This window comes from Malurus melanocephalus, unplaced genomic scaffold (genome assembly GCF_030028575.1).
Source record: "Malurus melanocephalus ecotype Western Australia unplaced genomic scaffold, MMel_1.1 scaffold_117, whole genome shotgun sequence".
NCBI classification, from domain to species: domain Eukaryota; kingdom Metazoa; phylum Chordata; class Aves; order Passeriformes; family Maluridae; genus Malurus; species Malurus melanocephalus.
In genome coordinates, this window is record NW_026623349.1 from 451071 (window position 1) to 473235 (window position 22165).

Genomic DNA, 22165 nt, shown 5'->3' on the forward strand with positions numbered 1-22165 from the left:
AATTTGGACACACCTATATTTACATGGTGCAGTACAATATGGAAGCCAACATAAAGTTTCATTTTATCAGTGGTGACATTGACCTGCTTAAATCAGGCAGCTTAATGTGTAAATTATTGAAGACATAATTACTTTATCACTAGTCAAGCCACAGCTAACCAGTAGTTCTCATTCATTCAARCCCTATGATATTACAAACAGCCCAGAACAGGAATTAAAATGGAACTGCAGTGGACCAACTAGCAACATAAAACACTTTAATAAATGTGTGTGCAGATGCACCTCTTCAAAACCCTTCTCCAGGGTGGAAGCGAAAGAGAGTGAACAAATAGGGATATTGGGAAGGAAGCTTCACCTGGAGTCACGAGGCTGGGGGACACTRTGGCACGTGGTGCCTGTGCCTTCCTTCCTGGTGCTATGCAAATTGTGCATTTCCTTGGCTGTGCTGAGCCCATTGCTGAGCAGGATCTGCAGGAAAGCCATTCCCAGCTACACAGCCAGSGAGAGTTTTGCATTATAGCCAGTCTAATGTACAGTGAGAATATGTAACTAGATCTGCACAGAGCTAATTTCAGTGTGTGGGGGGATTAGAGGAGCATGGTTGCTCAGCTGCAATCCTGTCTCAGGCCCCTTTCCTGCATCCCAGGGGAGCTGTGGAGCCAGCCCGGGGTGCAGTTATTCCGAGCACAACATCACATGGTCTCAGAGACGCTCTTAATAAATTCTGACCAGCAACACAGCCAACAGCTTTGGCTCAAAATAAAACAGCTACCCAGGATCTCAACACAGCAAGGGAGCATCTTGTCCAGCCGAGAAGACAGGAGCTGTGGTACCCAGCAAAAATGACCGACAAAAGCCCCTTCGAAACGGATATGCTGACCCTGACGCGATTTGTTATGGAGAAGGGACGCCGCGTGAAGGGAGCGACAGGGGAGCTGACACAGCTGCTCAACTCCATGCTGACTGCCATAAAGGCCATTTCCTCTGCTGTCAGAAAGGCAGGCCTTGCCCACATGTGAGTCCTACCTTGCACTACAGGGAGGAAGAGGAGGTRCAGAGACAGCTATTGCACAGCAAGGTTGGGGAGTGGGCAGGGATTCACAAGTACTTTGGAAGTGTCTTTTTTAAGATGAGTGAGGTCAGAGCCTGGATTGTTAAGACTGCGAAGCAGGAGAGCACTCCTTCTGGAGTATTTTAATAGAGGGCACAAGATAGACACTTAAACTAACTGCTGTTCTGTAATATTTTACTCTAAAAATGTAAGTCAGAACTTCAATACATTGCTCACCTTGTTATCTCTTGTACTTGTTGATACTGATCTATTTTTAAGTTTACTGTGAATTTGCTGAAGATCACACCATGATATTTTTCATGCAGAATATCTCACTGTGGTATTTTCTGCTAACTCCAAGCCCTGTGTTGCAGTGTGCAAATCAGGGCTTGGCTTATCTTGGGAAGCTGATTTTCTGCCTGTCTGATGTATAAGCAATGCTTTAAAACAGCAGCCCTGTCAGAAACACCATAGACTGAGATRTATGCACCAGGGTGCATTTCTCTTTCCTTCCTCAAGCAGTATCCCTCAATCAGGGTTACAGGTGGGGAGTCTCAAAAGGCTCTATATGAAAAACAAATATAACAATTTGGCAAACAAATCTAGCAGGTGGAATAAAAAATAGCCTGGAATGTACTGAGCTATTCCACATTAACAAATGAAATAGACATCACTCTTAAGTTTTTTTAATGGTGATCTGTCTGAAGRAGTCCAGAGATATGGAATGCCCTAATAAAATTGTGCATTTAAAACAGAAAAGTTTTGAAATGGATGGAAATAGGTATTTCTGAACATACCTGAGTATGTACCWATATATGCATGCATGAAATAGCAGAGTAATACATTTGTGAAAGAAGGACAAAATTCATAATTTGTTTTGGGGTTTGGGTTGTTTTTCCTCCCATAGGAACACCAAAATGTGTGACACTAAGGGTTTTTGTGCTTCTGTTGATTATTTGGTCCAAGTCCTCAATCACCTTTTCAAATCATGAATTCAACATCTCAGACCCATTGCCGTCACTTTACAGCATGGACCACGGTGTGTAGAGAGGACATGAAACAGATTCAAAGTCTGTCAAACCACAGCATCAGGCTCCTATGCCTTTCCTCTTAAATTATGCTTTGTCTCTGTCCTTACTTGGTGAAACTGAGCTATTTTGCCTCCCTGATTTAGAGGAACAGTTGCTCTTACATAATTTTTATTTTTAATAAGGCAATCTCTGAAATAGTTCGTAATAACAGAGAAACTATTTGATAGGCTASAGGTATCCTTCTTCCCCTTCAGAAAAAAAAAACCCAAACCATCCATTATGTTATGGAGCAAATGTTTCTTTCTACAAACAAAAACCTTCAGATGTTGACTCAGAAATATCTAAAGTATTCAAACACAGAAATTAATAACTTTTTAAAGTGCCATTTAAATTACTGAAACTAATCATGAAATTTCAGGAATTCCCATGGCAAACTTTCAACCACTGTGAAAGGGGCTTGTATCCATCTGCATTTGTGCAGTTAAAGGGCTCTGATTTTTTTAGCCCCTCCAAACAGGAGGCTGTGAAATGTCTTCCTTAATGTTAAAGAGTTAAGTATGAATTTTGGACAGATTTTCAATACAAAAATGAAGAAGAACTTTTTCCAAGTCATGGACCTGAGCTGGGATTGTGCCTAAAAATGCACTAACCAGAGGATAAATACTTACCACTCCCTGAAAATAATTTCCCAAAATTTTGGCACTCAGAAATAAAATGTCCCAGAAATTCAGTGCTTCTGAAAACCACAGGCAGCTTTGGGTAGGACAAAATACCTACTCCGTTCCTGCCCCTGACCAGCATCATCCTAGGGACTAATTACCTGCCCCCTTCTCCTCCCCAACCCCTCTATCTTTTCCCCTAATGAATAATAAACTACATATTTTCCCTGTATGGCTTTTGTATTTCTAAGATGCCCAGAACATGCACRTTAGGTCTGAACAGTGTTTCTACAACTGCAAATCTCATGAACATATATATATATATTACCATACTAAGTTACTAGCACATTGCTAAAACTGGGATAGGGAAAAGAAACAYCACCCTGACTCAGCTGAGGATCAYCAAATAAAACAAACCTTGATCCTGAGATACAGTTCCATATGGCAAATTCCCTGGGAATGTCTTTAAAGTTCCTGATTTCGGTCTGGCTGGGGACTGACTGAATAAGGATTAAAGGACCATCACAGAACTCTGAGCAGCCAGTGGCAGAAAATAATGCAAATGCTCACTGCACTTTCTGATTCCTCAAAACTGCAGCCAGTTGCTTTGCTAGAGAAGCRTGGCACTTTCTACCCAGGCTGTAGRCTCTGCTCTTGTCCTGGAGAACACCCACACAGGAGCAAAAGGAGCCTGGCAAAGCCCCAAAATTACACCGTKGTCCTTTCTCTTTCTCATGCATGCTTGTATTTTGTAGGAGCAGCAACACCTCTTATAAAACACCTCAGCTGTTTAATCCAAAGATRAGATAAAGGTCCATGAATATAAGAAGAAGAAACCACCTTGACTTTATGAGGTTTTTCCTAAAAAACTGTAATGTTGGCCTCCCTCCYGTTTCCTGACATCTTTACTATTCTGTAGGTTTGGCATAGCTGGCACTGTGAATGTGACGGGTGATGAGGTGAAGAAGCTGGATGTACTATCCAACTCCCTGGTGATTAATATGCTCCAGTCCTCCTACAGCACCTGCGTCCTGGTCACGGAGGAGAACAAGGATGCCATCATCACCCCGGCAGACAGGCGGGTCTGTGCGGCTCCTGCGTCCGGGGGGTTGTTGGCTCAGGCAGCAGCAGGTGGCACTCTTGCTTCAAGTATGAAACCTGGCCCCTAAACCCGCCGCTTCCCGGGGGAATTCAGAAAATTTGCATAATTTCTGCATTGTTTTGATTAATAACTGTAGTGGCTGGCCTGATTTCAGCAGCTAAAAGAGATGCGGAGGGTAAAATTATTATTAAAGTYTTGTGAAGGTGGAAAATAATTATTTTTAAGCTTGTTAACACATCCCAAATCCCAGCTATATGTGCACTGTTGCATTCTCTGACCAGCAGTGCAACSGTTTTGAATTACATTAGTATTTAGCAAGATAAAGTGAGATGAGAGGCTGGCAGAACTGAGTTTTATGTTACATGTCCGAAGGAAACACCTGACTGCTTCCTCAGGTTTCCCCCAGGAGGGGATCCTATTGCACCGAGTTACTGCTCGAGCTGATGTAAATATCCTTTCCTAGAGATTTTTTCCTTCTGCTTTCTTACCCTCAAACCTCTCGAAAMGGGGAAATCCTTTCAGTCGCAGCAAAAAGTAACAAAGCAAAACGTATTTATCTGAGGAAGATAACTTGCTTCCAGGATGAGTCACTCCTTTAGCTTTTAAACAATTTCTTGCACTGCTTGGCCGCAGAGGGCTGCTCCTCTGCCTCATCTATTTGTGCTGTGTGAGCAGGAACACGTCCTCTCCAGTTTCTCCGGCAGGCCCTGGGGAGTTGGTGTTGGCTGCAGGGCCAGCTGGGTCAGCACTGCAGCCTTCTCTGATGAGCCGTATCRGGCATGCTTGGAGGGCTAAACGACGACATAAAAACATGGGATTTTTTCAAGCAAAAGGAAATAATAGTACGAAACTATGTATCATTTAATGCTTCTGTTGCCACTTCTGTTTTAGGGTAAATATGTGGTGTGCTTTGACCCCCTTGATGGTTCATCCAACATAGACTGCTTGGCGCCAATAGGAACAATATTTGCAATCTACAAAAAGGTAAGAGAAGCAAATRTGGCACGATTCGCTTGGTGAAAGCGAAAAGTCCTCGTTTCACCGCCTTACCTAGTTTCTTTCTGAGGTCCTTTAGGTGTCTGTAGGAAAAAGAGAACCTTTGAAAGAGTAGAAACGCTAGAGACTCACGTGTGCTAAAGTGCTGCCTGAGTTCACAGGGAGGGGACACCCAGCCCCATTGTTAGGTGACAGCACTTGTCTCCTCCACACACACAGGCACTCAGCTAAAAGCACCTGAGCCCCAGGGCAGCTCAGTGTCGCAGTGCTGACAAAGCACAGAATGTGTCCCCCTGGACACTAGCTAGAGGGGGCTGGCAGCCCAGGAGCGGATCCCGGTCAGGATCACGGTGGCTCCCGGTGCCAGCTGCTGTGCCTGTTCTGGACGGGAGTTCCTGGGCACGGCAACATCGGAGGCGCTCACCTGCATCCACCCGGGCCCTGGCAGCGTGTCTGCTGCAAAAACAGCCACTGCACAGCCAGTTACAAACGCTCACAGTGACAGTCCTGCCAAGTCTTGTGACTTGTTTGCTAATCTCCCAGCAGTTGGTGTTTTTCACAAAGCCTGAGCTCACGGTCATATGACTATGGGAGACCCTCAGCCATTGCTATTGAGAAATAACAGTTTACAGTATTTGTGACTTCAAAGAAGTCTTTACAGATGCTGCACTTAAAGGAAATGAAGATATTTCTGACAACTCATAATTTTCAGCTGACTAGTCCTTGGTTTTTACATTCCTTCTGGGCAATACAGTAGTCATCACTGTTGGGAATACACGTCTCCTCAGATAGTTCCAGCACACTCTCAAGATGGTCAAGGCAYAAGCCAAGTCCTGGAATTTGGCACACTGTTAATGGTTAGTGCAAACCCATACCACAGATGCAGTGTAGAGTAGACAACACTGAGATGGTGCCTGGGTATGATTTTGGTACCTCCAGTACCATGCAGGGTCTTGCTTTTTGCAGGGAAAAGAGCTTATCTGTGTTGATGAGGTCCATGGAAAGTGCTTTTATGTTAAGCAAAGAGACCCCCACCCTTTTCATTTTTCTCTGCAAAGATATCCTAAATGCCAACAGCAGCTATCAACATTTGCAATAGGCAATAGCTGCATTGTCTACCATTCTTAAAGGYGGTAAGAACTGTCTTACAAATATTAAACATTATCTTTCTCTTTAAAAAATGTAGTGTTAACTTACTCTGTGTGACTATAAAGGCAAGTGCTCAGTGTGATTAATATAGCTTAGAAGGTTGAAACACAAATTAGATTTCTCTGCCATCTTTAACTCACCTGTAATATGTGTAAAGCCTGTGGACTGCCCAGTCTTCCCCAGGTTTCTGCTTCAGGATAACAACATTKTCCAAATTTCCAAATGCTCAAGATTTTAAGTAATTTTCTGATTCTTTCACGGTTTTTGTATTGTATATTAATGTATTTTTTGTAAACACTGTTTCTAATTTACTGGTTTCCATCTGGATAGATACTTTCAGTATTTCATAAAAAGGAAATAACATTGCTTTGTACAAATAGTTCAGATCCAAATGAAAATGGATGAAGCAGCATTTGTCAATTRAAAGAACAATTGTGCAAGAAAATTTTCAGTTTTCTGTGGTGAGTTAGAAGCAATGTTGAATTTACATGCTTACACTTAAATAGCACTTTCCATTAAAATGCTAATTACAAAGTACATGTTAATTAATGTACCTTCCTCTCAGACAGCATAATATCATAGCACCATTAKTACCTTTAAACACTACCAACTTCAGGCTCTTTGAAATTATTAAATAATAATAAATGCTTTATTATTGTTACTAARGGGTCATGTGAAAGAACAACAGTGAGATGTTTATTCCAGTGGAAAAGTATCATTTGAGAAAGAAAACATAATTTCAGGCCATTTAAGGTTCCTGAACAACATTTTTCAAAAGCTAGTAATTCCTAAGGATGAATCTTAGCACCCACCAATTCTGAGATGTGCACATAACTCATCATCATTTCTCACCAYGGCTCAGCTTAACTTCATGTCCAAAGGCAAACTCTCCAGAGAGGAAACATTTTGGGGGAATGCGGGGAGGCAGAACAGATAATAAGGATGTYTATAGAAAGACAGAGACTTGGAGAATACACTTCAATCCTGAAAGCASTTGTCTGATTGCTCTCAGTTCAGAGCCTCCACCAGGGTGGGAGGGATCATTTCCTCCCATCAGAAAAATTCTGTATCAGTTTCTTAACAAAAGTTATGAGGAAACGAATGCTATCTCGGATTTATTTAGTTTTCCACCTGGCCTTTGCTTTCTGAAGAAAGGGTGGTGCTGTTGAAAATCAGAAACACCAGAAAAGTGGGGCTGAGGGAGGAGCCTTTCAGGACCAGCTGGGAGTCAAACCTCGACAGCTGCTGCCACTGAGAGGCTCTCAGTTGCCAAAGTGTCAGGATGTGGTGACAAAAAACATTCTTTCCTTGGATTCTTCCCAGGTTTTCATGCCACTGAGCTGAATCTACAACTTTTAATTCATATTGCATAAATATGCTATGACACTCTCTTGCTTTGCTTCTCTCTGGTTTTAATTTGTAACTTTGCCCAATGCCTCTGATGTATTTTATTTGCTACCCTTCATTGTCATGAGGACAATATCCTCCTYTTCACATGGTCCCTCACAGAGAAGGAGTAAGAATTCAGTAGAAACACTAAAGATACTCATGAAACACTTGACACAAATGGAGACCAGGAAATCAAGTCCTTTTAGTGCCGCTGCCAGTGCAGAGAACTCCCTCATGTGATGTCAGGCAAATCACATACACAGAAATATTCAAACTCAGACATCCCCTGAGGGTGCCCCTGTAGCCAAACTCTGCAGCCCTTGTTTCATCTGCTTCACACCAATGAGTTASAGTGACTGAGTCACTCTAACTCATTATTTGCAATCCATCTGCCTATTTAGTAGCTTTGCATAAAAACCTCTGAAGATATTTCACTACCACCATCCTCACCAAAATATTATAGACAGGAAATCCATCTGTGCACCAGAAAGAAGTRAAAATACTCAGCAGTCAGAAGGTAYRGGCCAGTTTAATTCCCTGGTTTGTTTAACAGTACATGGTACTTGGCAGGACAAAACTCCAAACAGTCCGAACACTGAAATATCGGCTGATCTGTAGCTTTTTCACATTCTAACATCCTCTGCAAAATGTTTGTTTCAGACTGAGCTTTTCTCCTTCTTTTTGGAAGCTAGCTGTTGAAAACACAGTTATGAACAAGGATGAAAAAACAAGTGAATTCAGCCCTACTGCTATATCCTGAAGGAGATACTCCTCTGTTTTTTTTAAGAATAGTCAATAAATACATTGTTTCTCAGCCATGTTAATATACAAAATGTATTTAAAAGATAGGACTGAAAAGGTCATCTCAGAAAAAAATATTTTAAAACTATATAATATATGTAACTCTATAAAATAAAATAGAAATATAACATAAAATATATAAAACTATAAAAATATATATAACTGGAAGTTAAATATATTGTATATACACCATACTCTAGAAGACAAATGTCTTTGCTGTATTTATACAAAATGATTTTTTCTTCAGTGAGAAAAGCATACAAAAAGCTATGGCAACCATAATATGTTTGAAACGAACTGTGTAAATATATGTTTAATTCTGCATTTGGTGTTGCAAATAATTAGTCTACTATTATTGCTTACACAACCATTGCTTTTGCTAGTGAGATGTTTGTGCCATAGGGATATATTTTTGAAGGAGATGATGTTATGTACAGTATAATAGTTGGTGCTGTAAAGATTCGTTTGCAAAGTATTAGCTACTCTTAGTCAATATTCAAAGCTCTGAAATATGCAAACAAAAGTTTAAACTGCCTTCATTAACTTCATTATAACCTCTCAGAATAAGCAACTTGACAAAATTTCAAGTGACTGAATGCCAATATATGTACATGTTATATTTCAGCTTCCATGTAGAGCTGGTTGTCAACTGGGTTTTTTTTTCCCACAGAAAGACTTGGCAAAATAACAATAAAAATTGAGCAAAATACAGTTAAAAACTGTAAGTGAAGTAACAAAACTAACAACATTTTTTGGCTAAACGTGAAAATTTTTTATGTGAAATTACTGTCTTCATATATCAAGAAAGGTCAGGTTCTGGTGTCCCACATCTCAATTTTCTTCAGGGTGTTGACATACAACAATGAGTGGGATCACCTTGCTATGACCTTGATGGGCAAATATTTTATTTTCTACACAAGACGGTCTTCACAGATTTTTATTTTTTTTTATTATTTTTAACCATTCAGGACTAGACCTGCTGTTTCTATTTAGCTGCTACTCAATCTAAATAAGCCTGTGCAGTCACTGAGAAACTGCCTGAGTTTGAAACAATAAAATACTAAACCAGGGCCTGAAGAAAGGGGTGCTTCTCATTTTGATTCCCCATGGACCACCATCCAAGCATCCATACAAGAATCCCACAACTGGCAGACTTTTAAATAAACATGACAACAAGCAATCCCTATCTGTTTTGTAGGYGCAAGAGGTGAAGGCTGGAGCCAGCCTTCCCAAGTACTGTTAGCTGTCTTTCTTAATGACCCCACCAGACAAACTCTTGCAAGCTGGGGCTGAGGCACACCTCTAGAGTTGGCTGGAAATATTTGCGCCAGGTCTGCTAGTGCTGCTGTTGTCCACTGAAAAACATAGTGCTAGATCAAAATACAAGTGTCAGAAATTGATTAAATGCATGAAGTAAAATGCCACCWGAATATTCTGTGTAGAGTTATATATATACACCTGCACACCTGGACACATGCATAATCAAACACATAGTTATTTTGTACATAATATGATGAACATTTACATATAACATTTGTACATAATATGATGGACATTTATATATAATAWTTGTACATAATATGATGAACATTTATATCCTTCCAGTTATGCATCTCTTCACTAGGAGAGACCAACACACAAACTTGGTTGCACCATGTTGCACCATCCACCCTTTTTTTTCTGTGTTACTGGAAGTATGTTGTCTGTAATGTTAATTACAGCATTTATCTCTCAGTTATTCCCTCTGAGCCGTGTCGGAATGATAGTTTATGTTATACTTGCAGAAAATTAGTACCTCTGCTCTGTCTCAGATTTCTGATGATCCTGAGTTATTAGCCTGGGCTGATGCTAAGGGATCAGCTTCGTGGCAGGTATCATGTTGATTGCGTGATATGTATAAAATAACAAACTTTCAGTGTCCTGTCCCAACAGGCATTTGTACCTGTACCAAACTCACCCTGAACAAGTGGGAACAACCTCTGTTTTCAGTGTTTCAAACACCTGCCTAGACAGAAAAAGGAAATCTATCACATGTTGCTGTTGAAACGTTTTTATTGYTCATTATCACAATTTAACCTTTTGTCCAATGGTAATTTTTCCTCAGGAAACAGATGAAGAGCCCTCTGAAAAAGATGCTTTACAGCCYGGTCGCAATATTGTTGCTGCAGGCTACGCCCTGTATGGCAGTGCTACGCTGGTYGCCCTCTCCACAGGGCAAGGAGTGGACTGCTTCATGCTCGATCCGGTACAGTCATGGTGTTAATCACACTGCCACTATCTTTTAGAGATTTCATGTACTTGGTTTTACTTRCTTTTGTTAATGTTTGTCTTTGTAATCTAGCCACTTCATGCAATTTTTTCTCTCATGTCCCTTCTCTTTGCAAGTATTTAATAATACCTGAGCATGTTGGTTACAAAACCTGCTTGTTTTTTTTTTCTATTCATTCAAAGAGAAATTGAGTTAAAATCTCAACTAAGTGTTTGAAACCCAGTTCATTCAAACCAGCACTTAAGAAAATCTAGTCTAAACAGTGTCTTTGCCTCCACTTAAAGGAAYCTGTGTGTATTCTGTTCTTGATGCTTCTGTCTGAAGAACATCAGCATGTTCAGTGTTTAGCCTGAGGCAAGGACCAATTTTTTTGATAGCTCATGCACAGTGATATTTCATTTCCTGAGTGCAGTACAGTTTTATGGCTGTATTCTCCTTAGCTGCATACCCAAAAATCTGCAAAAGCACAACRATCCCTGTACAATTGGATGTGTGGCTCTCCTCAGCGCCCAGCCCAGGATCCCAGCAAGTGTTACTGTGGGAATGCAGAAAGACCATTCATTTGCAAAACCAGCATTAGATGTGGGCAATGACGTAGGAGTTTCGCTTTTTTGTGTTGGTTTGTTTGGTTTTTTTTGTTTTTGTTTTTGTTTTTTTTTAAATAAAAGATGCATTATTGCCCAAACTTCTCTTAAGCTTTGTAAATAATCTTGTTCCAAGTGGAAAGAACAGGGAGATGAACTGCTCTGGTTAGAGACAGAGACAGTGACAGAGAAGGTGGAAGTTGAAAGCAAACGGCAGACTGCAGCACCTGGGGGTAGCTGACCACATTCACTTTCAGACATTTCAGACAAGAAAGGCAAGAAGAGTTCAAAAATCAGAAGACGGTGTCATTTCTTAAGTTATAATAATATGATTTACAGAGATTCATGATCCATGTGCTCTCAGGACTGACTGGTGTTCTTTTGATACTCTTAACTTTTCCAAATTTTTGTTTATAGTACAAAAATGACAAGTTTTCAATAACTTAATGCAAATTCTCTGCTTTCTGCTCTCTTTGAAATACTGTGAGGTTATACACCAGACTGGCSCTGAAAGGATCAAGCTGTGCTAGCATTTCTGCCATCTCTAGTGTGACAACTGTTACAGAAAGTCAACAAAATTTTCAGCTGCCTGCTAATGTCTCATTTATCCCATTCTGCAGGGTCTTGGTGAATTTATTTTGGTGGACAGAGATGTTAAAATCAAGAAGAAAGGGAAGGTATACAGTCTCAATGAAGGTTATGCGAAGTATTTTGATCCTGCAATGACAGAATATTTGCAAAAGAAGAAATTCCCTGAGGTAAGAAAATATTAGCACTGTACTCAATGATTTAGCATGTGCTGGCAAGCACTGCATTCCATGCAGTCCTGGCTGATGGAAAAGGATTTGAAGGTCTTCCTGAGTTCAGACCCATGTAACCCTTTCATACCAGGTCCATTTTGATATGCATCTAACAGGTTTTTTTTTTTTTGACATCCTGACATCTTTTATAACTTTGACTTTGATAAATAAAATCATAGTTCATTTATGTGAAGGGAAATGTGCTGAAGAACCAGATTTTTCAACAAAGCTCTGGCACTGTGTAAGCCAAATTTGGAGATATCCTTGTTTTCTAGCTTTATCTGAGGGTGCAGTGCAATCATACGTGCAGCTGGGCATTTAGGGATAGATTCCATGTGCTGTCCAGAAGGTGTGTGCAGCAATCTGGGTGGCATCATCTTCTCTTTCCTGTACATGCTTGCGTCTGAGAAATGCAGTATCATTCTTGCACAGTCTGCTTGCATCATATGGAGCATTAAACTACCTATAGGCTGGGGGAAAAAACTAAAAAAACTGTGTGAGGCACAATTTCACTGTATTTGGTTGTTAAAAGAGAGACACCCCAGGTCTGGTGAACTTCCTTGGAGAGACACATCCCATGTCTGATGAGCTACCTTGGAGAGACACATCCCATGTCTGATGAGCTTCCTTGGACAAATACAGCACTGTAAGGCCTCGTATCAATGCTAGGAGGACAGAACACAAGCTCTCAGTGTGGGAAGCTGGAAGCTCTCTAGAAAGTATGGCTATGTGATAAGTAATTAATAATGAAATATGGTGATGTGGATCAACTCAGGACATAATTTGGACAGAAAAGTGGTTTTAAAGCTCTTCCTACTTAAAAATTAGAATTATTTTTTAAGCTAATAGTTGTCAAACTAGTATGTCATACTACACATGCATGGCTCATGTTTAAAAAAATGGATCCAGTAAAAACCTCTGGGTGCTGTACAATGGAAATACAGTGAGTAAGCATTTAAACTATAGTGCTGTGATAAGCTCCTCCTTCTGCGCTGAAAATCTGGGTTTACTACATTGACTATAGCTGCCAGACTGACTGAATATCAGAACCTCTTTTTCATATTATCCAGGTTGTAGCTACAGAGAATGTCACATCACATCATTCCAAACACATTAAATTGAATATTTGAGGCTATTTTGAGACTTCAAAGTCTGTATTCAGTTCAGYTGTGAAAGAAGCAGAAGCCCTGACACAACTTTCATACTTCCTGAAACCTAATCCAGCTGGGAAAGTGAAGGACATCTGTGCTTCTCATTATGCCAGGCTATGTATTCAGTRTAGTGCACTAAGACTGGATTTATTATTTGTGTTTTTGCAAASCAAAACACAGGTTTGTTTGAGGTAAAACTCTTAAACAAATGCATCAACCCCAGGCAACTAGGAAACGACTGGCGAGATTTCAAACTCAGTGGAAAGACAGAGGTATTTCACCACAGATTAATTAAGGTCGTCTATATCATGTGACTCACTAAATCCTTAAATTAGGACACATCAGAAAAAACTCCTTTGCAAACACTGATTTATCTCATTTGAGGAAAACTATTGAAATATTGTTGGTCTGATGCAACAGAAGTCGGCAGAAGATGTTTTTGTTGTTTTAAAGCGAGCAGCCTAGAAGTGCATGTGTTATTTGGGACAGGGGAAATCTCCTCAATGATGCTGAGCAAGCACATTTTTTGCTGCTCTGAGATGTACAGCTGTCTGCATGAGAAGGGCTGGGGCACAAATGTTGTGGMCACAAAGCACAAGGAAGTGCCCCGCCCATCTGAAGCTTGTTATGAGTCTGATTTTTGGAAACAGCGCAGCTCAGTTCCTTGGTTTAGAAAGGACGTCATATTTGCACTGTGGGGAGGAYTAGAGAGAAAATGTGTTGCCATTCCTATGCAGCATGGAACGKGCTTCCCATCTCATCTATGAGTCTAACCAGCCACAGCCACATTGGGGATGTTCCTACCTTCCCCCCAGAAGCCAGGTGGAGCTTTTCACAGCTTTGGTCTTGGCGTCCTTCTCTCCAGCATGCAGAACAGTGASGATATCACTGGAAGATCCCCTGCCTGTGACTTGGGGAGGAACTGACACATGGRCATGGGGGAACATCTTCTTACTCAGGCAGATCATTCACCCTGTATCCTTCTGCATACTGGAAGCCAAGAGACATCAATTTTAGCTATTTGTCACTTTTTTATACTTTTTTTCTTGMTCTTACCTCTGTTAACTCCTTTCTGTGGCTCTTGGTCAACATGCTGTTCAGATGACTCTCTGGCATTGCCAGAGAAAACTTAGAAATTAAAAGTAAAACAGGCAAAGTAGAATGTTGTCCACAACATGCCCCGTGTTCTGTATCATTGTCATCGGCAATGAAACACTAAAAATCAACTGTTTAAGAGTTGAAGAGAGATTTCCCCTTACTATCTAACAGCAGTGTCCCAGATCAGACAATTTGGACTACAAAGTTACACTGACCCTCAAAGTTTCTTGGTGGATCACCATTTACCTAAGGCATCAATTCTGAATAAATAGCAGTAGAAAAATGCTGGAATTCTGCAGGCCAGACCTAAGCCTCCTACTGCTACCTCTTAGGGAGAAATATGTCTAATCACATCTCTTCTGGCATGAGAGTAAAACTAATWTTTTATTAAGCATGACAAAATCATGCTGCTGCTTAACCAGCTTGAAGAGCAAGCTGCTGTTTGCAAAGCTGCCTGTCATGCAACATGTTTACTCCAATCTGCAATGCTTAATGGGCACTGCTGGGACAGAAACTGTCTCTGTGTAAATTTCACTATAACTAGTCCCCAAAATGGGTCCTTCCTCCCATAATGGCTGCAAGGCCCTAGYTTCTCTCTGACACTCACTCACCAACGGTAGAATTTGGAAATATCCTGTGGACACTTTCTATGTAACCTATTTTTATCTTTGCCTCCTACAGTCAGGAGCAAGAGAAGCTGAGTCTCATCACAGCTGTGCAATGGAGACTCCCTGGTTAAGGATTTSTCTCAGCAATGCCATTAAAAACTTGCCATCAACAGCACATTTCAGTACGAAGCATTCTTCTGCCAAGTAGCCAAGTTATGTCTGAGTGATACAAAAAGGCTGGTAAAACCACCATGCCTTTGTCACCACATCTGTGCATGGAGTAAGGGATGCAGGGTGTTGCTGTTGTAGTCTGTAGAAAAGATTTCTTGGGACCCTCCCATCCTATTTATATAAGGGAAACCTGGTCTTGTTCTGCTGTGGAAGAACAGGGTTGTCAGAAATCAGTCGAATAAAGAAACTAAAAAACAGCTTCTATCAGAATGAGAAGGAAAAAAAACCCACAAAATCTATCTGTTATGATTAATTTTTGTCCGTTTGCACCAAGAAAAACAAAAGCAGCAGAAGGTGTAAAATGAAGATTAGCCACAAGTTTACTCAAACACCATGGATKCTGACATGAAACATGCTGGAACATGAAGGTTTTCCACCTCCTTCAGTGGCATCAACTGAACAACCAGAAGGGTTTATTGAACAAATACAGAGCTTGGCATTACTGAGAACTTGAGATGAACCTGTCTAGCATTCATGCTCTGTCATTCTGCTTGAGAAGAAAGCCTGGGCAACATGCCAACACATATTAAATTTCTCATCTGCAAAGAAAAAATGCATGAGCAACAAAACTGGAGAAACAAGAAATAGCATTTCACTAACTAAAAGGAATATTTGTTCTTCCCATCCAGACAGCTACATGCTAAGGGAAATGAAATTTATATTTCAGTCTGTGGTTCAAGTAATAGCMTTATAAAAATGGAGGAATTTATTTTCTGTATTTTTCTCAGCACAGTCTCAGCACTGTGTTTTAGCAGGTGATCAGGGTGAGAAACAACTAAAAGCCTCAGTGGTGTCCCATCAGCTTAAAATACCCTGAATTGGAAGGGAACTCACAAAGTATCCTTCACATAATGCAATCAATTTACATACAAATTATGTAAATAATCTGTTTGTGCATAGGAAATTTATCACATTTCTAACATGTCTGATGATGTGTATACAGGTGGCTCAGTTGTGCAGCTCATGGTCAATAAATTTTATTCCWATGGGGTGCAGAATCCTTATTGGGATAATGTCATAGAATAAATCCTTAGCCGTCTCTTTCTTGTTGATATGTTATGGCTTTTCTTAGTGTTCAGCAAGCCTTCCTTAAAAYTCTGTTACCTTTTGAAACCACAAAAGAAAGCTCTTCCTTTGTATTTTTAAAGGTAATTTGAGACTACAATCACATCTCTCCCTGACTTTTATAGAAAACTTGCCTTTGTCTCTCTTTAATACCTCTTAAGGTGTTTTTTTCWGATGTCAGATTTTTACAATTGTAAAGTCACAAGTACAAACCGCTGTGAGATGGAGAAGCTATTATTTGAAGCCTAAACGTGCAATTATTTGAGCCATTAGCCACGAAAAACAAGGGAACAAATACTTAAAAGCATTTTTCAGTTGTGCCTATGATCAATAGGACCAGATTTTAAATAAAATAAGTGTAAAAGCCCTAGGCTGYGTCTAATCCATCACGTCTTTCATGGTTTGCATTATTTTCYTCTGAATTTTTAATATTTCTCTTACTGTGTATACAAGAATCATGAAAACTGATGCATGTACAGTCAAACATGGGTTATTAAATAGCCTGGAACAGGTCTCTTTTCCAGTTTTATTATCAGRAATAAAATCAGCTATATCAGAAATCCAAGTCTTACGTTTAGCAGCATAGGACTTAACTTTCTAGTGTTCTGTTGCACTGAAATGTGTAATTTCATGAGAATCTTCTCCCATTTTTAAAGAGAGTAATTACCAAAATTCACAGTTACATTGAAGAATTTGAAAAAGTGATCTCAAAATAGAATTATGTTTTTCATTATTTCTGTGTTTTCTTTCAAACTGTGAATGTTTTCCCCCCAGCTAACCTTATGATTTTGCTGGGAAAGTGACTAACTTGTGGATTGTGAAGGTCTTGGAGCTGGCATTGCTGAACAAGTTCTTTATCTATTTTTCTGGATCTAGTATCAGTAAAGGATGAGCTTTGTAGAAAGTGCTAAGATATTTTGTTGGAAAACTGATCCAGACAGAAAAAAATGTTGAATATTTTCAAACTTCTAGCATTGTAACACAAAAACATATATGTGTATTAAATGTGCATGAAATCCAGTCTGTAGTAATTGTCTGGGAAGATGAAAATTCCTYCTCAGCTTTATTGAAAACAAATTGAGACATATGAAAAGACCAGCAAAATTCTTAAGAAGCTTTCCATGAGTCTACATCTGTATTTTGTACCTCTCCTTCATAAAACTATGGTGACATGTCATTCCATTTCTTGAGAGGAGCTCATTTGGTCTACTGTGGGTACTTCCATTTGTTCAAGACATCTTGCTTGTCTTCCGTATTTCCTGTTTAACATTTATGACCAGCAAACCTGAGACTGACATGAATACTTCCCTGATTGCTCTTGCTAAAATGACCTGTCCTCCAACAACATCAATTTCTAAGCTGAAAGCAAGGAGATTATTCATGAATAAATCACTGTCTCCCAAACTAAGCAGCAGAATGAATGCTATGACCAATTTCACCTCTTGACAAATAAGCTAGAAGGTAAAAGCTGGAGTCCTCTAGGAACCATCTGGATATGTAGTGAAGAGTGACACTCCTCCTCAAGCTCTGGCTTAGGAGCCAGTGAAGGATCAAAAATCAAATGAGTGCCTTCTGATAAAGCAAAGAAGTTTTCACTCCATTGGTTTTTGGAATCAAACCGGCTGGGGTTTGACTCCAAATTGTGCACTTAAATTACAGGCATTCTGGTTTGCACACTGTGAATGCAGCTCTTTAAAACATTTACTTTAGAACCCTGTAGAGATCCCTACATCTTACAAAAGGCTAAGCTTCAGGCAGCTTTCAGTATTTGCAGTATCCATAAACAACCATTGATTTAAGCAGCTTTAATTGCTGATTTATAACAAAATGAACRTTTTGCCATGCTACTAGCTGTCTAGCCTGGTAAATGTAATGCTTTTCTTTGTTTTTCAGGATGGCAGCTCCCCATATGGTGCCAGGTATGTGGGCTCCATGGTAGCTGATGTTCACCGTACACTGATGTATGGTGGGATCTTCATGTATCCTGCTAATCAGAAGAGTCCAAAAGGAAAGGTATATAGTTTGAATTTCTTTYTGGTGAACTTGGCCAACCTAACACATCTGGTATTACCAGAGCAATAGTTTAGATAAACAAACARATAATCATTTTCCACTGCAGAAAAATTATTAATGAAAATTGTATTCAGCAATCAAATTTAGGAAATTTAGGCAGTTTCCAGCTTAGGCCAGAAAACTTTTAAAGCATGAACTACTCAAGCATTCTTCCCTGCAACCAAGGATGTAATAAATTTTTCTAAGGGTAGTATTTCAGTACCRTAGAAACCCATTGAGACACCTGTGCATAGCTGGCAGGGAAAACATAGACCTAAGGAAGATTTCTGCACTTTAAACTGACAGCAAGAGTTATCCCACCAACAGGAGGAAGATGCTGAGCTCCAGAAGGGGCTTTGTCCAGTGCTAGAAAAACAAGTTTTTCTACCTTATGTTTCCAAAGGGCACTGAGCTTACTATGACCAGCTCAGACTTTTACTACCTCACCAGAATAGGTAATTGCAGTGGAAGGTGGGTATCATGATGCGGAGATCAAGATTTTGGGAAAATATGACTTCCCATTTGGACACCCATACAAAACACACCATGACAATGCAATGCAGTGAAATGCAGTCAGTCTCTGAAACTGATGGGTCATGGATCAAAGTCAACCTCAACTTCTCCAGTATCAGATACCCTTACTATGAAATTTCTAAATAAATATATTTTAAAAGAGACCTAGCTGTACAGCTGAACTGTGGATCAACAATAACTTCCAGGTCATCCCTAGGAAATTATTGGCTCAGTACGTAATAGATTGGACACATTGCTCTRCTCCAAAACCACATTATTTCCTGATCTACACCATACATAAAACATTCTATCCAATTATTTCTGCATCCATGACGGTATGTGGAGGAATCTGCTGCATCTCCCAAGCTGGCCTCAGAACATCCTGCTGTCTACAGACTTTAGGGAGAGAAGAGTACTGGTGCCGTCATGATAAGCTTGTATTAACTAAAATACCARCAGATCTAAATGATCTTCAAAGGAAAAGAATTTATTTCAACATATATGACCAAAAATGTTTGCATGTTTCTCCAGGCAAGAATTATTTAAATTTTTGCATCAGTATCCTAGGGAAAAAAAACCAAAAACACCACCCAAAAAGCCCTCACTAAATGATGTGGATCTGTTTGTACATCAGAGAAAGAGACAAAAAAGGAATTTGCTGTGTATGAAACACATGGATCTGCTGACTGGCCTCTCCAAATTAAACTTTTTGTTTTGAAATCTGCATTAAACCTCTGTTGAAGAGAGAGAATGAAAAACAGGACAAAMGAACAAAGGAACTTTGTATACTTATATAACTTTATATAAATGAAAGTTTCCACAGGAGTTAGCCCCCATTTATTACTGGATTGCTCTGGCTTGCACTGCCACAGTAAAGAGAAAAATGGAAGGAGCAAAACTGCTATCAGTACAATTATAAGTTCCCTTCTCTTCTTAGAGTGCAGGTGTATATAGTTCTTCTCACATAAATCTTTCATTGTTGGAGAAATAATGCTCTTGTGSCAAGTGCCCTGATCATCATTCCCCTGACAATCTGTGCACTTGGTTAGAGTGCTGAAAGGAATAAAATTCCACTGGAATTGATCTAAATTCTTTAGAGCAAATGCAAATGRCATACCCTTGTAGGCCCATGCAGCTCCTTCTTTAACTTAAAGGGAGAAAATTAAATGCTTGATAAACAGTATAGGACCAAAAAAAATAATCTTTTCAAATTATATATTTGAATAATATTTTTATAAACTTAAGGCCTGTAGTTCTCTATTAAGTGAAAATGTTAAACCTATCTGAAGACCATCTGAAGATTCCCCAGTGCAATTGCACTTCTTCCTGAAGAAAAACTGCTTTCCTTAAGTTGCATAGTCACAGCTTGGCAACAAGAAACTTGAAATGTGGTTGCATGGTGGTACCATTTTACACATGTGGGGAATCTTCTAAACAAAATCTATGCGAATATTGTTGTATGTGAGCACTACAGAAATAATGCCTGCTCAAAACTGACCCTCTATGCTCATTTAAACACAGAAACTTTTGGCATATCCTAAATAAGTTTGCATTTCACAGGAACGCATTCATCTAAAAGGTAATACTTAGAAAATTGTGAACAGGTATTAGGGTCCAAACCAAAAGGGAAAATTTGCTTTTAATAACTGTAGCTTTTCTGAAAACACAGACACTCTCTGGATAACAGACACTATCTGGCCACTAATATCTATGCGTGTTTCTGAAGAGAAGCAATGAAACCCTGAAATTTGAAACTGGAGCATCAAGTTTCAAACTTCAAAATATCCGGACGAAACATAACATAATTATCCCAAGCTCCAAGTTAACACATCAAGACTCAATATGAGAAGATATTTTGGCTTTTCTTTCCCAGTACTAGCAAYTTATCTGGCTTAACTGTTTTGCTGATGTCTTTGGGACACCTAATTTTGATATTTTTGGCAAAATACAGCTTCACTGGTGCTGCATGTCAGTATATCAACTTGGAAATGATAGTGGTGATGTCTGGATGTAGGGTTGGTACACTGTTCCTCTAAACAGAAGGTGTTGGGGAAGGTGAGAAGAACAGAGGGAAAGAGGGGCTCACCGAGTGACCTTGCTACTTAGGTCAATTAAAGTTTGGTACAAATTTTTCCAAAATCACAAATGGAAGGCTCGGTTTTGGCAACTCCTTTGATATAATTTCCCCCCAAAGGCAATCATGTGTTTCCTCTTTCTTTCTAGCTCCGACTTCTCTATGAATGCAACCCTATGGCTTTCATCATTGAGCAGGCAGGTGGGATGGCAACCACAGGGACTGAAGCAGTGYTGGATGTGAAACCTGAGAATATTCACCAGAGGGTTCCTCTTATACTYGGCTCTCCAGATGATGTGCAAGAATACCTTGCCTGTGTACAGAAACACCAGAAGAGCAGCTAAAGGCTTTCCACATCAGACCTTTCTTGTCCGTTTTCATTCTTCAGGAAAAGCTTTACCTTTCAAAATGGTGGATTCYAGCAACCACCACTCCGTGAAAGTCCTACTTTACAAGAACAATAGTGAGATTTCATTTCTTCTTGCAGGCAAGTTTAAAAATCCTTTAATTCTGATTTATGCAGGGCAAGTGCAGAGACAGAGTGAGGATTTTCAGACAGAAACTACTTACTTTATATAATATTTAAAAAGAAAGTGAATTGTGTCAGTTTCCCCATTTGATCTGAAGCTTTAYATGTGGCATTGCATGGATAGCATGGTTTGAGACAGAATTGCCACATCAGTATTTGCAATGCCATTATCTGAATTTTCTGTCAGAAGCTTTCATGCAGGTGCTTTTTATCTTGAAAGCCCTAAGAAGAGCAGAAATCTCATGCTGTCTGAAACAGTATTTTTAAGATGCAAATTATACGTTTTTTGGTAATTAATAGAGATGAAAAGGCTGCAGCGTAGCCAGGGTATTTCACTTCTCATAAGAACAGGAAATATTGTTGTGTTATTTACAGAAAAATTTCAAYAGCACAAATACAATAAACCAATGCTATGGATGTGACACCCAAATCATGCCTATTCTGTTGATCCATTGTCCTGTGCAACAGCAGAGGAGACAAAGACACTGTTTTACCTCCATTTTCTCTTACTTTGAAAAGTTCTCATTTCAAATTGAAGCTTGCCCTTTTACTCATGTTGTGTCTAGCTAGTGTGGTGTCCTGTCTTTAAAGGAAGGGAGCACCTAAGTTTTGTAGATACTCGTGGTCAAAGGGAATGACAGAAGTCAGATGGTCCTCAGAAGCTTATGAAGTTTTATTAGTATATTCCAYACTTGGCATGAGAATTCATACAAATTAGTCCCTGATCCCCTACAATAAACACATGGCAGTGGGTTTTGAATAAAGGGTAGGGTAAAAGGGGAGAGAGGGTAAGGGAGAGAGAGAGGGAAAGAGAGAGAGACAGAGAGAGTTGTATTTAAGATTGGGGGGGATAGCAAGAGGGACACACAGACAGAGACAGGGTCCTGACTCCAGCATGGATCTAGCTGTCGGGGAGTCCAGGGACCTGAGGGTGCACATGTGCCTGGGCTTTGTGAGGATACCTTTTTTTCCCCTGCCATGGATTTAACTTTCTCATTTTCTATGCAAATCAG

The 22165-nt window shown here is 39.8% G+C and overlaps 1 protein-coding gene across 1 annotated transcript; it reads left to right on the forward strand.

Annotated features, from left to right (window-relative positions):
• The first annotated feature begins 564 nt into the window (after positions 1–564).
• On the forward strand, positions 565–21677 carry LOC130575825 (fructose-1,6-bisphosphatase isozyme 2). The gene is made up of 7 exons (XM_057369990.1): positions 565–1015; positions 3661–3823; positions 4735–4827; positions 10283–10423; positions 11652–11789; positions 17878–17997; positions 20773–21677. The coding sequence occupies exons 1-7, from the start codon at positions 843–845 to the stop codon at positions 20965–20967; spliced, it is 1023 nt and encodes a 340-aa protein (XP_057225973.1). The 5' UTR covers positions 565–842; the 3' UTR covers positions 20968–21677.
• The last annotated feature ends 488 nt before the right edge of the window (positions 21678–22165 follow it).